The 16,407-nt window shown below is 47.6% G+C and overlaps 1 protein-coding gene across 3 annotated transcripts in view; it reads right to left on the reverse strand.

Moving 5' to 3' along the window:
- Positions 1 to 16,407, reverse strand: part of LOC112247573 (alpha-actinin-1) — a 131,900-nt gene that overhangs the window by 42,664 nt on the left and 72,829 nt on the right. For all 3 annotated transcript variants that reach the window (XM_042325128.1, XM_042325130.1, XM_042325127.1), the window contains exons 4-8: positions 9,750 to 9,836; positions 5,153 to 5,240; positions 4,218 to 4,296; positions 2,487 to 2,568; positions 1,572 to 1,657 (exon numbers count right to left, since the gene is read on the reverse strand). In XM_042325128.1, the coding sequence (XP_042181062.1) occupies positions 1,572 to 1,657; positions 2,487 to 2,568; positions 4,218 to 4,296; positions 5,153 to 5,240; positions 9,750 to 9,836 (422 nt within the window). The remainder of the gene's footprint in view (positions 1 to 1,571; positions 1,658 to 2,486; positions 2,569 to 4,217; positions 4,297 to 5,152; positions 5,241 to 9,749; positions 9,837 to 16,407) is intronic.

Genomic DNA, 16,407 nt, shown 5'->3' on the forward strand with positions numbered 1-16,407 from the left:
GTAGCTTCTGGGTATGCTGGAAAAGGACCCGAGCTAAGGGAATTGGGTTGGCTTTATAGTGCCTGTCCCAAATGGCTCATTAATGCATATGGGCATATTGAAAGATATTGTCAGTAATGATGTAATGTTGTAAATGTTATGTTGTGATATTGTTTAAAACCGTGTTGCAATGTATATCCTTTAGTATGTTTAGTTCATGGAAAATGTAGGTTTGTATTGTTAATTGATTAATTAATTAGGGTTAATTGTTCTGAGGGGAGGGGCTAGCCCTACAAAAAGGAGCCTCTCTCCAGTCTCTAGGGAGGATTTTTTGGATTGAGCTGTGGATGGGGCAGCATTGTTGTTAAGCTGTCCCATAAGGTAGACGTTGATGGCAGTACTGTTATTTTCTGTTCCGGAATCACTTGTAAATAAACACCTTTGCACAGAAGAACTTTTGCAGTTCCGCCATCTTTTTATTTTTATAGAGGTTAGGTTATCCAGTTTAGCCATCTGGCCTACTCTACGTGACATATAACTACACAAGATCAACCACTGCAGAACCAGATGGTATCAGATAAGAGATCAACCACTGCAGAACCAGATGGTATCAGATAAGAGATCAACCACTGCAGAACCAGATGGTATCAGATAAGAGATCAACCACTGGAGAACCAGATGGTATCAGATAAGAGATCAACCACTGCAGAACCAGATGGTATCAGATAAGAGATCAACCACTGCAGAACCAGATGGAGAGAGATCCAATGAAAACATGACCCATTCATCTCAAAGTAGACCAAGTACACATTGGCGGTAGTTGAGGTTAAGGAGCCCCCTTCCCCCCCTCGCTACATAAAGTAATGAATCCAATCAAACAATTACATGTTGAGTTAGTTGTGTACTAGGAGTTGAGTTAGTTGTGTACTAGGAGTTGAATTAGTTGTGTACTAGGAGTTGAGTTAGTTGTGTACTAGGAGTTGAGTTAGTTGTGTACTAGGAGTTGAGTTAGTTGTGTACTAGGAGTTGAGTTAGTTGTGTACTAGGAGTTGAGTTAGTTGTGTACTAGGAGTTGAATTAGTTGTGTACTAGGAGTTGAGTTAGTTGTGTACTAGGAGTTGAGTTAGTTGTGTACTAGGAGTTGAGTTAGTTGTGTACTAGGAGTTGAGTTAGTTGTGTACTAGGAGTTGAATTAGTTGTGTACTAGGAGTTGAGTTAGTTGTGGTAGACTGGTCTGTCTGACTGGTGCCTGTTATAGCAACAGAGATAGACAATTTATTTTCCCATCATGCATTTGGAAAGTGTGAATCTGTGAACCAATACGGAGAGAGAGGAGGAAGAGCGTGAGCCGTTCCCCCCTGTTGTGGGGCGGTGCAGCTGCAGAGAGAGAATATTGTTAGTGTTGGAGGACAGATAGAGGAGCAGGAACCGAACAACCAGGAAGTGGTGAGGAGGAGGGAGAGGTGAAGAGGAGAGGGGATAGAGAGGTGAGGGGGAGGGGAAAGGTGAGGAGGGGGAAAGGTGAGGAGGAGGATGAGAGGTGAGGAGGAGGATGAGGAAGAGGTGAGGAGAAGCGTTGCATCCTGGGATACCTTCTGAGCGCCAGAGAATGCGTGGTAGAAGCTAGACACGTAGGTCATGATGGCCTTTTCATCTGGACGGGCTGTGCCTACGATGTCTGTGGAGAGAGAGGGTGGATGGGGGGGGTGGAGGAAGGAGGAGAGGGAGAAGGGGGTATGGTAATGATCATGTTAAACACAACAGATAAATGACATGTCGTAAAGACTGGGGGTGAATGGTAAACACACCCTATTCTCTATATACAGTATACGACACAACAGACAAAATGAGTCAAGACCATAGAGTTGAAATAGAGGGCGGATCTTTGCAATAATAGCTTCAGTGACAGCAGAGCCTTCAGAAACTATTCACACACCCTCTTGACTTTTCCCACATTGTGGGGCGGCAGGGTAGCCTAGTGGTTAGAGTGTAGAGGCGGCAGGTAGCCTATCTTGTCAGAACTAGAAGCACAAGCATTTCGCTACACTCGCATTAACATCTGCTAACCATGTGTATGTGACAAATAAAATTTGATTTGATTTGATTTGATTTAGTGGTTAGAGTGTAGAGGCGGCAGGTAGCCTAGTGGTTAGAGTGTAGAGGTGGCAGGGTAGCCTAGTGGTTAGAGTGTTGGGGTGGCAGGGTAGCCTAGTGGTTAGAGCGTTGGACTAGCAAGGTTGTGAGTTCAAATCCCCGAGCTGACAAGGTACAAATCTAGGGAATAGGGTGCCAGCTACATTTGTATCACTGTTAAGGTCATTTTTAATGAATGTCAGTCTCCACTTCTGTCTGCTTAGCCCAGTGTTTCTTCATCCGGGTTCTGGGGACCCAAAGGACATGTTCGTTTTGACCCTAGCACTAACACCCGATTCAAATAATAAAAGGGTTGGGTCCCCAGGACCAGGTTTGGGAAACACTTCCTTAACCCTTGACCCTCCTGGTCTTACCCTCAGCGTCCAACATCTTGGGGATGTCCAGGTACTTCTCTGCCACGTCGAAGGCTGTGTTCAGGTTAGTCATGGGGTCATCCTACAGGAGAGTGGAGAGAGAGATAGAGGTCAGGGGTCATCCTACAGGCAGGAGAGAGAGCAATAGAGGTCATGGGTCATCCTACAGGAGAGTGGAGAGAGCGATAGAGGTCAGGGGTCATCCTACAGGAGAGAGGAGGAAGAAGAGACAGAGACAGACAGACTGTCCGTCCGTCCCTCTACCCGTCCGCCTACCTACCTGTGGTACAGACAGACAGACAGACAGACATGTAGGCAGACAGACATGTAGGCAGACAGACAGAAACACATGTATGTGTTTTGAATAGGCAGTATTCTGTAATGTATATGCTGGGAGTCAGGAAGCAGGTGCAGAAGGTGAGTTAAATAATAAGAATCATGAAGAGAAGACAGAAAACAGACAGACATGTAGGCAGACAGACATGTAGGCAGACAGACAGGTAGACAGACAGACAGGTAGACAGACAGGTAGACAGACAGACTGTCACGCCCTGATCTGTTTCACCGGTTCCTGTGATTGTCTCCACCCCCTCCAGGTGTCGCTTATTTTCCCCAGTGTATTTATCCCTGTGTTTCCTGTCTCTCTGTACCAGTGTATTTATCCCTGTGTTTCCTATCTCTCTGGGCCAGTGTATTTATCCCTGTGTTTCCGGTATTTATCCCTGTGTTTCCGGTCTCTCTGGGCCAGTGTATTTATCCCTGTGTTTCCGGTCTCTCTGTGCCAGTGTATTTATCCCTGTGTTTCCGGTCTCTCTGTGCCAGTGTATTTATCCCTGTGTTTCCGGTCTCTCTGTACCAGTGTATTTATCCCTGTGTTTCCGGTCTCTCTGTGCCAGTGTATTTATCCCTGTGTTTCCGGTCTCTCTGTGCCAGTGTATTTATCCCTGTGTTTCCTGTCTCTCTGTGCCAGTGTATTTATCCCTGTGTTTCCTGTCTCTCTGTACCAGTGTATTTATCCCTGTGTTTCCTGTCTCTCTGTACCAGTGTATTTATCCCTGTGTTTCCTGTCTCTCTGTACCAGTGTATTTATCCCTGTGTTTCCTGTCTCTCTGTACCAGTGTATTTATCCCTGTGTTTCCTGTCTCTCTGTACCAGTGTATTTATCCCTGTGTTTCCTGTCTCTCTCTACCAGTGTATTTATCCCTGTGTTTCCTGTCTCTCTGTACCAGTGTATTTATCCCTGTGTTTCCTGTCTCTCTGTGCCAGTGTATTTATCCCTGTGTTTCCTGTCTCTCTGTACCAGTTCGTCTTGTCTGTTTCAGGTCAACCAGCATGTTTTTCCCCACGCTCCTGCTTTTTCTATTCTCTCTTTTGCTTGTCCTCCTTTTGACCCTTGCCTGTTTCTGGACTCTATACCCACCTGCCTGACCAGTCTGCCTGCCCTGACCTCGAACCTGCCTGCCCTTCGGTCCCTCCTGAACTCTGAACTGGTTTTAACCTTCTGCCCGTCCACAACCATTCTCTTGCCTACTGCCTTTTGGATTACAATAAATATCAAAGAGTCCAACCATCTGCCTCCCATGTCTGCATCTGCATCTGGCCTTGTGACCCGATACAGACGTGTTATTAGATGAGAGGAAAAACAGATAGAGGATCATTTCCACCTCATTAGACGTGATTTGCATTAGTGGTGGAAAGACTGCTAAGGTAAAGCAGTAGCAGTAGCCTCACCTTGCGCAGCTTGCCATAGTCAATGAGCTCTGGACGGTGTCTGTGAATGAGAGCACAGAATCCCAACCCATCTTTCCAGCTGAGAGAGAGACAGAGAGAGATATAAGAGAACATTAGGATGAATCATAACACACCATGGAGCATATACATATATAGAGAGCAGCACTAAGGAATCCCTAAACCTACACACTATCTGAATTCACTTTGACCTTCTCTCCCTGTCCATCCTTCCAGAAGGCATTGCCATGGCAGAGAATTTTTTTATTTTACCTTTATTTAACTAGGCAAGTCAGTTAAGAACAAATTCTTATTTTCAATGACGGCCTAGGAACAGTGGGTTAACTGCCTGTTCAGGGGCAGAACGACAGATTTGTACCTTGTCAGCTCGGGGGTTTGAACTTGCAACCTTCCGGGATTACTAGTCCAACTCTCTAACCACTAGGCTACCCTGCCGCCCCAGAATCTACCCTATATGGACTGATAGATGAGCTACATTCATGTGCCATCAGGTCCTCATTAAAACAACAACGAGCTCTAACACTCTGATGCACATCACAGAACACATTGTTGGTCTGACCAGCCTCGGAGTCAGGACTGGTGTTCATAGAGCCAGGTCTAACCAGCGTCTGAGTCAGGACTGGTGTTCATAGAGCCAGGTCTAACCAGCCTCGGAGTCCTCTCCTCTCCTCCCCACTTCTCTGTTCAATTATTGTCCTCCATCTTATGAACACCAGTCCTGACTCCGAGGCTGAATCACACTGCCTGTAAAACCTCTAGCAGAGGCCTTGTGTGCGTCCCAAATTGCACCCTAATTCCCTATATAGTGCACTACTTTAGACCAAGGCTCTATGGCACCCTATTCCCTATATAGTACACTACCTTTAACCAGTGCTCTATAATAGGGTGCCATTTGGGACGTAGGGTTCTTCTGTTACCTAATGTGAAAGTTCTGAATGTTGACATTCTTGTAGGGAGCAGTCTTCCTCTGGCACCACAGAAGAAGACCCTCTTTGGCTGATGTTTCTGTAGGTAGGAGAGGAGAAGAGGGGAAGGAAGGAAAGGCGAGAAGGGAGGAGAGGAGCAGAAGGGAGGAAGGGAGGAGAGGAGAGAGGAAGGAAGGAAAGGAGCAGAAGGGAGGAGAGGAGCAGAAGGGAGGAGAGAAGGAGAGGGGAGGGGAAGAAGGGAGGATAGGAGAGGGGAAGAGAAGAAGGGAGGAGAGGCGCAGAAGGGAGGAGATGGGATGAGAGGGGAAGAGGAGAGGAGCAGAAGTGAGGAGAAGGGAGGATGAAGGCGGAAAAACAAATCAATGAGAAATGAGTTAGTTAAAATCGTGCTGTGACATAGGATTGGTTCCAAATGGCATCCCGTTTGACACATATCCTTAACCTGGACTGTTTCTGCTGAGCCAGTTCAAACTAATCACATTTGTGGCTGTAGGGGGTTTTACAAGGAGAGGCTGTAGGGGGTTTTAAAAAGAGAGAGGCTGTAGGGGGTTTTAAAAAGAGAGAGGCTTTAGGGGGTTTAAAAGGAGAGGCTGTAGGGGGTTTAAAAAGGAGAGACTGTAGGGGTTTTAAAAGGAGAGAGGCTGTAGGGGTTTTAAAAGGAGAGAGGCTGTAGGGGTTTTTAAAAAGAGAGGCTGTAGGGGGTTTAAAAGGAGAGAGGCTGTAGGGGTTTTAAAAGGAGAGACTGTAGGGGTTTTAAAAAGAGAGAGGCTGTAGGGGTTTTAAAAAGAGAGGCTGTAGGGGGTTTTAAAAAGAGAGGCTGTAGGGGGTTTTAAAAGGAGAGAGGCTGTAGGGGTTTTAAAAAGAGAGACTGTAGGGGTTTTAAAAGGAGAGAGGCTGTAGGGGTTTTAAAAAGAGAGACGGTAGGGGGTTTTAAAAGGAGAGAGGCTGTAGGGGTTTTAAAAAGAGAACTGTAGGGGTTTTAAAAGGAGAGAGGCTGTAGGGGTTTTAAAAGGAGAGGCTGTAGGGGTTTTAAAAAGAGAGAGGCTGTAGGGGTTTTAAAAAGGAGAGGCTGTAGGGGGTTTTAAAAAGGAGAGGCTGTAGGGGTTTTTAAAAGAGAGGCTGTAGGGGGTTTTAAAAGGAGAGGCTGTAGGGGGTTTTAAAAGAGAGGCTGTAGGGGTTTTAAAAGCAGAGGCTGTGGGGGTTTTAAAAGCAGAGGCTGTAGGGGTTTTAAAAGCAGAGGCTGTAGGGGGTTTTAAAAGCAGAGACTGTAGGGGGTTTTAAAAGCAGAGGCTGTAGGGGGTTTTAAAAGCAGAGGCTGTAGGGGTTTTAAAAGCAGAGGCTGTAGAGGTTTTTAAAAGCAGAGGCTGTAGGGGTTTTAAAAGCAGAGGCTGTAGGGGTTTTAAAAAGAGAGAGGCTGTAGGGGGTTTTAAAAGCAGAGGCTGTAGGGGGTTTTAAAAGAGAGAGGCTGTAGGGGTTTTAAAAGAGAGAGGCTGTAGGGGTTTTAAAAAGAGAGGCTGTAGGGGGTTTAAAAGGAGAGAGGCTGTAGGGGTTTTAAAAGGAGAGACTGTAGGGGTTTTAAAAAGAGAGAGGCTGTAGGGGGTTTAAAAAGAGAGTCTGTAGGGGGTTTAAAAAGAGAGGCTGTAGGGGGTTTTAAAAGGAGATGCTGTAGGGGTTTTAAAAAGAGAGGCTGTAGGGGGTTTTAAAAGGAGAGAGGCTGTAGGGGTTTTAAAAAGAGAGACTGTAGGGGTTTTAAAAGGAGAGAGGCTGTAGGGGTTTTAAAAAGAGAGACTGTATGGGGGTTTTAAAAGGAGAGAGGCTGTAGGGGTTTTAAAAAGAGAGACTGTAGGGGGTTTTTAAAAGAGAGAGGCTGTAGGGGGTTTTAAAAAGGAGAGGCTGTAGGGGGTTTTAAAAGGAGAGGCTGTAGGGGTTTTAAAAAGAGAGCCTGTAGGGGGTTTTAAAAGCAGAGGCTGTAGGGGGTTTTAAAAGCAGAGGCTGTAGGGGTTTTAAAAGCAGAGACTGTAGGGGGTTTTAAAAGCAGAGACTGTAGGGGTTTTAAAAGCAGAGGCTGTAGGGGGTTTTAAAAGCAGAGGCTGTAGAGGTTTTTAAAAGCAGAGGCTGTAGGGGTTTTAAAAGCAGAGGCTGTAGGGGGTTTTAAAAAGAGAGAGGCTGTAGGGGGTTTTAAAAGCAGAGGCTGTAGGGGGTTTTAAAAGCAGAGGCTGTAGGGGTTTTAAAAGGAGAGGCTGTAGGGGTTTTAAAATGAGAGGCTGTAGGGGATCTAAAACGAGAGAGGCTGTAGGGGGTTTTAAAATGAGAGGCTGTAGGGGGTTTTAAAAGCAGAGGCTGTAGGGGGTTTTAAAAGCAGAGGCTGTAGGGGGTTTAAAAAGAGAGAGGCTGTAGGGGGTTTTAAAATGAGAGGCTGTAGGGGTTTTAAAAGGAGAGGCTGTAGGGGTTTTAAAAAGAGAGAGGCTGTAGGGGTTTTAAAAAGAGAGGCTGTAGGGGGTTTTAAAAGAGAGAGGCTGTAGGGGTTTTAAAAAGAGAGAGGCTGTAGGGGTTTTAAAAAGAGAGAGACTGTAGGGGGTTTAAAAGGAGAGACTGTAGGGGGTTTTAAAAGCAGAGGCTGTAGGGGGTTTTAAAAAGAGAGATGCTGTAGGGGATCTATAACGAGACGGGGAATCATTAATCTCTGAAATATCTCAAGTTCTCATCTCTTTATATCAAGGAACAATAATAACAATAATAAATACAGTAATAATAACAATGAATAATAATAAATAATAATAATAATAACAATATTCATCTATCATGTTATATGGTATATTACTACGGTATATATTCATCTATCATATTATATGGTATATTACTACGGTATATATTCATCTATCATGTTATATGGTATATTAATACGCTATATATTATGACATATATTCATCTATCATGTTATATGGTATATTACTACGGTATATATTCATCTATCATGTTATATGGTATATTAATACGCTATATATTATGACATATATTCATCTATCATGTTATATGGTATATTACTACGGTATATATTCATCTATCATGTTATATGGTATATTACTACGGTATATATTAATCTATCATGTTAAATGGTATATTAATATGCTATATATTATGACATATATTCATCTATCATGTTATATGGTATATTACTACGGTATATATTCATCTATCATGTTATATGGTATATTAATACGCTATATATTATGACATATATTCATCTATCATGTTATATGATATATTACTACGGTATATATTCATCTATCATGTTATATGGTATATTAATACGCTATATATTATGACATATATTCATCTATCATGTTATATGATATATTACTATGGTATATATTCATCTATCATGTTATATGGTACATTAATACGCTATATATTATGACATATATTCATCTATCATGTTATATGGTATATTACTACGGTATATATTCATCTATCATGTTATATGGTATATTAATACGCTATATATTATGACATATATTCATCTATCATGTTATATGGTATATCACTACGGTATATATATTCATCTATCATGTTATATGGTATATTACTATGGTATATATTAATCTATCATGTTATATGGTATATTACTATGGTATATATTCATCTATCATGTTATATGGTATATTACTATGGTATATATTCATCTATCATGTTATATGGTATATTACTATGGTATATATTAATCTATCATGTTATATGGTACATTACTACGGTATATATATATATTCATCTATCATGTTATATGGTATATTACTATGGTATATATTAATCTATCATGTTATATGGTATATTACTACGGTATATATATATTCATCTATCATGTTATATGGTATATATTAATCTATCATGTTATATGGTATATTACTACGGTATATATATATATTCATCTATCATGTTATATGGTATATTACTACGGTATATATATATTCATCTATCATGTTATATGGTATATTACTACGGTATATATATATTCATCTATCATGTTATATGGTATATATTAATCTATCATGTTATATGGTATATTAATAAGGTATATATTATGACATTATATATTAATCTATCATGTTATATTCTATTACTTGTATATAACTTATGTTTGTTTTAGTATACATGCAAAGCCAACAATACAAAATGCATCTGATACTTACTAATTCAATTTTAATGTAAATTTGAGCTGCCTACTGTAACCCCAAACCCATTTTACTCTGCCCAAGGTACCACCGAAGTACCCACTCTTATGCCATTTACCAGTAGGCCTATTGCCTCATGAGTCTTCTCAAGTACCCCTGTGGACAGGCCAAGTACACCTGTGGACAGGCCAAGTACACCTGTGGACAGGCCAAGTACCCCTGTGGACAGGCCAAGTACCCCTGTGGACAGGCCAAGTACACCTGTGGACAGGCCAAGTACACCTGTGGACAGGCCAAGTACCCATATGGATTGTACCCATGTGGATATAATGCGTTATAACGTGTTGTAAGCATGAATAAGCCTTTATAATGTGTTATAAACAAGAGGAAGTCAGAGGAGGACATCTACATCCTGGTACCTTCCACAGAGATGTCCTGGATGGCGAAGCGAAGGATTATGGTCCAGATCATTCCCAGGGTCATTTTAGCATTGCCGTCGACGATCTCTGTAGGAGAGGAGAGGAGAGGAGAGGTTAGCCTGAGGTCACATTGACAGTGCTAGTTATAGTTTCACTGTGCCATTTGATGTATATCAGGTTTATGATTTCATTGCTGGTGAAATAACATTGATCTGACTTCACATGCACGACAGTACTCCTACATGCACTACAGTACTCCTACATGCACTACAGTACTCCTACATGCACTACAGTACTCCTACATGCACTACAGTACTCCTACATGCACTACAGTACTCCTACATGCACTACAGTACTCCTACATGCACTACAGTACTCCTACATGCACTACAGTACTCCTACATGCACTACAGTACTCCTACATGCACTACAGAACTCCTACATGCACTACAGAACTCCTACATGCACTACAGAACTCCTACATGCACTACAGAACTCCTACATGCACTACAGTACTCCTACATGCACTACAGTACTCCTACATGCACTACAGTACTCCTACATGCACTACAGTACTCCTACATGCACTACAGTACTCCTACATGCACTACAGTACTCCTACATGCACTACAGTACTCCTACATGCACTACAGTACTCCTACATGCACTACAGTACTCCTACATGCACTACAGTACTCCTACATGCACTACAGTACTCCTACATGCACTACAGTACTCCTACATGCACTACAGTACTCCTACATGCACTACAGAACTCCTACATGCACTACAGAACTCCTACATGCACTACAGTACTCCTACATGCCTACGTAGCTGCTGTGCCGAGTGCCCATTCCTGGTTCTAGCTACTCCGTCCTGGTTCTAGCTACTCCGCCCTGGTTCTAGCTACTCCGCCCTGGTTCTAGCTACTCCGCCCTGGTTCTAGCTACTCCGCCCTGGTTCTAGCTACTCCGCCCTGTCCGCCCTGGTTCTAGCTACTCCGCCCTGGTTCTAGCTACTCCGCCCTGGTTCTAGCTACTCCGCCCTGGTTCTAGCTACTCCGCCCTGGTTCTAGCTACTCCGCCCTGGTTCTAGCTACTCCGCCCTGGTTCTAGCTACTCCGCCCTGGTTCTAGCTACTCCGCCCTGGTTCTAGCTACTCCACCCTGGTTCTAGCTACTCCGCCCTGGTTCTAGCTACTCCACCCTGGTTCTAGCTACTCCGCCCTGGTACTGCATTCGATGCCTCTGTCAGCATAATAAACGTGATTTAATGTTAATACAACAGGTGTAGTAGACCTTATAGTGAAGTGCTGAATACAACAGGTGTAGTAGACCTTATAGTGAATTGCTGAATAGAACAGGTGTAGTAGACCTTATAGTGAAATGCTGAATACAACAGGTGTAGTAGACCTTACAGTGAAATGCTGAATACAACAGGTGTAGTAGACCTTATAGTGAAGTGCTGAATACAACAGGTGTAGTAGACCTTACAGTGAAATGCTGAATACAACAGGTGTAGTAGACCTTACAGTGAAATGCTGAATACAACAGGTGTAGTAGACCTTACAGTGAAGTGCTGAATACAACAGGTGTAGTAGACCTTACAGTGAAGTCCTGAATACAACAGGTGTAGTAGACCTTACAGTGAAATGCTGAATACAACAGGTGTAGTAGACCTTACAGTGAAATGCTGAATACAACAGTGTAGACCTTACAGTGAAATGCTTACTTACAGGCTCTAACCAATAGTGCAAAAAAAGGTATTAGGTGAACAATAGGTAAGTAAAGAAATAAAACAACAGTAAAAAGACAGGCTATGTACAGTGGCGAGGCTATATACAGGCACCGGTTAGTCAGGCAGGTTTCCAGATGGGGGGAACCCGATATCCATATCCATGACCTACAACTAATGTAGCAGGTGGGAATTGCCACACCAACAAACCACATACTCTTGTGAGTTATTGTTGTTGATGGGAACCCCTCCTCTTCTTCCTGTAGGTCACCCTGCCCCTCCTCTTCTTCCTGTAGGTCACCCTGCCTCTCCTCTTCTCCCTGTAGGTCACCCTGCCCCTCCTCTTCTCCCTGCCCCTCCTCTTCTTCCTGTAGGTCACCCTGCCTCTCCTCTTCTCTCTGTAGGTCACCCTGCCCCTCCTCCTCTCCCTGTAGGTCACCCTGCCCCTCCTCTTCTCCCTGTAGGTCACCCTGCCCCTCCTCTTCTCCCTGTAGGTCACCCTGCCTCTCCCTTTCTCCCTGTAGGTCACCCTGCCCCTCCTCTTCTCCCTGTAGGTCACCCTGCCTCTCCTCTTCTCCCTGTAGGTCACCCTGCCTCTCCTCTTCTCCCTGTAGGTCACCCTGCCTCTCCCTTCTCCCTGTAGGTCACCCTGCAGGTCACCCTGCCTCTCCTCTTCTCCCTGTAGGTCACGCTGCCCCTCCTCCTCTCCCTGTAGGTCACCCTGCCCCTCCTCTTCTCCCTGCAGGTCACCCTGCCTCTCCTCCTCTCCCTGTAGGTCACCCTGCCTCTCCTCTTCTCCCTGTAGGTCACCCTGCCCCTCCTCTCCCTGTAGGTCACCCTGCCCCTCCTCTTCTCCCTGTAGGTCACCCTGCCTCTCCCCTTCTCCCTGTAGGTCACCCTGCCCCTCGTCACCCTGCCCCTCCTCTCCCTGTAGGTCACCCTGCCCCTCCTCCTCTCCCTGTAGGTCACCCTGCCTCTCCTCTTCTCCCTGTAGGTCACCCTGCCCCTCTTCCTCTCCCTGTAGGTCACCCTGCCTCTCCACTTCTCCCTGTAGGTCACCCTGCCTCTCCACTTCTCCCTGTAGGTCACCCTACCTCTCCACTTCTTCCTGTAGGTCACCCTGCCCCTCCTCCTCTCCCTGTAGGTCACCCTGCCCCTCCTCTTCTCCCTGTAGGTCACCCTGCCCCTCCTCTTCTCCCTGTAGGTCACCCTGCCTCTCCCTTTCTCCCTGTAGGTCACCCTGCCCCTCCTCTTCTCCCTGTAGGTCACCCTGCCTCTCCTCTTCTCCCTGTAGGTCACCCTGCCTCTCCTCTTCTCCCTGTAGGTCACCCTGCCTCTCCCCTTCTCCCTGTAGGTCACCCTGCAGGTCACCCTGCCTCTCCTCTTCTCCCTGTAGGTCACGCTGCCCCTCCTCCTCTCCCTGTAGGTCACCCTGCCCCTCCTCTTCTCCCTGCAGGTCACCCTGCCTCTCCTCCTCTCCCTGTAGGTCACCCTGCCTCTCCTCTTCTCCCTGTAGGTCACCCTGCCCCTCCTCTCCCTGTAGGTCACCCTGCCCCTCCTCTTCTCCCTGTAGGTCACCCTGCCTCTCCCCTTCTCCCTGTAGGTCACCCTGCCCCTCGTCACCCTGCCCCTCCTCTCCCTGTAGGTCACCCTGCCCCTCCTCCTCTCCCTGTAGGTCACCCTGCCTCTCCTCTTCTCCCTGTAGGTCACCCTGCCCCTCTTCCTCTCCCTGTAGGTCACCCTGCCTCTCCACTTCTCCCTGTAGGTCACCCTGCCTCTCCACTTCTCCCTGTAGGTCACCCTACCTCTCCACTTCTTCCTGTAGGTCACCCTGCCCCTCCTCCTCTCCCTGTAGGTCACCCTGCCCCTCCTCTTCTCCCTGTAGGTCACCCTGCCCCTCCTCTTCTCCCTGTAGGTCACCCTGCCTCTCCCTTTCTCCCTGTAGGTCACCCTGCCCCTCCTCTTCTCCCTGTAGGTCACCCTGCCTCTCCTCTTCTCCCTGTAGGTCACCCTGCCTCTCCTCTTCTCCCTGTAGGTCACCCTGCCTCTCCCCTTCTCCCTGTAGGTCACCCTGCAGGTCACCCTGCCTCTCCTCTTCTCCCTGTAGGTCACGCTGCCCCTCCTCCTCTCCCTGTAGGTCACCCTGCCCCTCCTCTTCTCCCTGCAGGTCACCCTGCCTCTCCTCCTCTCCCTGTAGGTCACCCTGCCTCTCCTCTTCTCCCTGTAGGTCACCATGCCCCTCCACTCCCTATAGGTCACCCTGCCTCTCCCCTTCTCCCTGTAGGTCACCCTGCCCCTCGTCACCCTGCCCCTCCTCTCCCTGTAGGTCACCCTGCCCCTCCTCCTCTCCCTGTAGGTCACCCTGCCTCTCCTCTTCTCCCTGTAGGTCACCCTGCCCCTCTTCCTCTCCCTGTAGGTCACCCTGCCTCTCCACTTCTCCCTGTAGGTCACCCTGCCTCTCCACTTCTCCCTGTAGGTCACCCTACCTCTCCACTTCTTCCTGTAGGTCACCCTGCCTATCCTCCTCTCCCTGTAGGTCACCCTGCCTCTCCTCTTCTCCCTGTAGGTCACCCTGCCCCTCCTCTTCTCCTTGTAGGTCACCCTGCCCCTCCTCTTCTCCATGTAGGTCACCCTGCCTCTCCCCCTCTCCCTGTAGGTCACCCTGCCTCTCCCCTTCTCCCTGTAGGTCACCCTGCCCCTCCTCTCCCTGTAGGTCACCCTGCCTCTCCTCTTCTCCCTGTAGGTCACCCTGCCCCTCTTCCTCTCCCTGTAGGTCACCCTGCCTCTCCCCTTCTCCATGTAGGTCACCCTGCCTCTCCTCTTCTCCCTGTAGGTCACCCTGCCTCTCCTCTCCTCCCAAACTAATCACTACCTCTCCTCCCAAACTAATTACTACCTCTCCTCCCAAACTAACCATGTGTTTCTACCTCTAATCCCTGGACGTGGTGCATTAGTTACCCACTGAACTGGAACCAGTTCACTTCCAACAGGCTAACCCTAACCCCTAACCCTTAACCCTTAACCCTCACCCCTAACCCTAACCCTGACCCCTAACCCTGACCCCTAACCCTGACCCCTAACCCTGACCCCTAACCCTGACCCTCACCCTGACCCTAACCCTTAACCCTAACCCTCACCCCTAACCCTGACCCCTAACCCTGACCCCTAACCCTGACCCCTCACCCTGACCCTCACCCTGACCTCTCACCCTGACCCTCACCCTAACCCCTGACCCTAACCCTAACCCAGGCTCACCCTAACCCTAACCCAGGCTCACCCTAACCCTAACCCCTGACCCTAACCCTAACCCAGGCTCACCCTAACCCTAACCCAGGCTCACCCTAACCCTAACCCCTGACCCTAACCCCTGCCCTCACCCTAACCCCTGACCCTCACCCTAACCCAGGCTCACCCTAACCCTAACCCAGGCTCACCCTAACCCTAACCCAGGCTCTCAATATGGTGAGATTAGGGATGTACTGAACAAACATTCAGCTTGGGGAGGGAACCACAAATCCATTTAAAGATCTGGCATCGTCCTGTCACTGATCCCAACCTCCTATCCTCTGTCCTGTCACTAATCCCAACCTCCTATCCTCTGTCCTGTCACTAATCCCAACCTCCTATCCTCTGTCCTGTCACTAATCCCAACCTCCTATCCTCTGTCCTGTCACTAATCCCAACCTCCCACCCTCTGTCCTGTCACTAATCCCAACCTCCCACCCCTGTCCTGTCACTAATCCTAACCTCCCACCCTCTGTCCTGTCACTAATCCCAACCTCCCACCCTCTGTCCTGTCACTAATCCCAACCTCCCACCCCTGTCCTGTCACTAATCCCAACCTCCCACCCCCTGTCCTGTCACTAATCCCAACCTCCCACCCTCTGTCCTGTCACTAATCCCAACCTCCCACCCTCTGTCCTGTCACTAATCCCAACCTCCCACCCTCTGTCCTGTCACTAATCCCAACCTCCCACCCCCTGTCCTGTCACTAAACTTAATCCCAACGCCTGTCCTGTCACTAATCCCAACCTCCCACCCTCTGTCCTGTCACTAATCCCAACCTCCCACCCTCTGTCCTGTCACTAAACTTAATCCCAACGCCTGTCCTGTCACTAATCCCAACCTCCCACCCTCTGTCCTGTCACTAATCCCAACCTCCCACCCTCTGTCCTGTCACTAATCCCAACCTCCCACCCTCTGTCCTGTCACTAATCCCAACCTCCCACCCCTGTCCTGTCACTAAACTTAATCCCAATGCCTGTCCTGTCACTAATCCCAACCTCCCACCCTCTGTCCTGTCACTAATCCCAACCTCCCACCCCTGTCCTGTCACTAATCCCGACCTCCCACCCCCTGTCCTGTCACTAATCCCAACCTCCCACCCTCTGTCCTGTCACTAATCCCAACCTCCCACCCTCTGTCCTGTCACTAATCCCAACCTCCCACCCCTGTCCTGTCACTAAACTTAATCCCAACGCCTGTCCTGTCACTAATCCCGACCTCCCACCCCCTGTCCTGTCACTAATCCCGACCTCCCACCCCCTGTCCTGTCACTAATCCCGACCTCCCACCCCCTGTCCTGTCACTAATCCCGACCTCCCACCCCTGTCCTGTCACGAATCCCAACCTCCCACCCCGTCCTGTCACTAATCCCAACCTCCCACCCTCTGTCCTGTCACTAATCCCAACCTCCCACCCCCTGTCCTGTCACTAATCCCAACCTCCCACCCCTGTCCTGTCACTAATCCCGACCTCCCACCCTCTGTCCTGTCACTAATCCCAACCTCCCACCCCTGTCCTGTCACTAATCCCAACCTCCTATCCTCTGTCCTGTCACTAATCCCAACCTCCCACCCTCTGTCCTGTCACTAATCCCAACCTCCCACCCTCTGTCCTGTCACTAATCCCAACCTCCCATCCTC

The sequence above is a fragment of the Oncorhynchus tshawytscha genome, linkage group LG08 (genome assembly GCF_018296145.1).
Source record: "Oncorhynchus tshawytscha isolate Ot180627B linkage group LG08, Otsh_v2.0, whole genome shotgun sequence".
NCBI classification, from domain to species: Eukaryota; Metazoa; Chordata; class Actinopteri; order Salmoniformes; family Salmonidae; genus Oncorhynchus; species Oncorhynchus tshawytscha.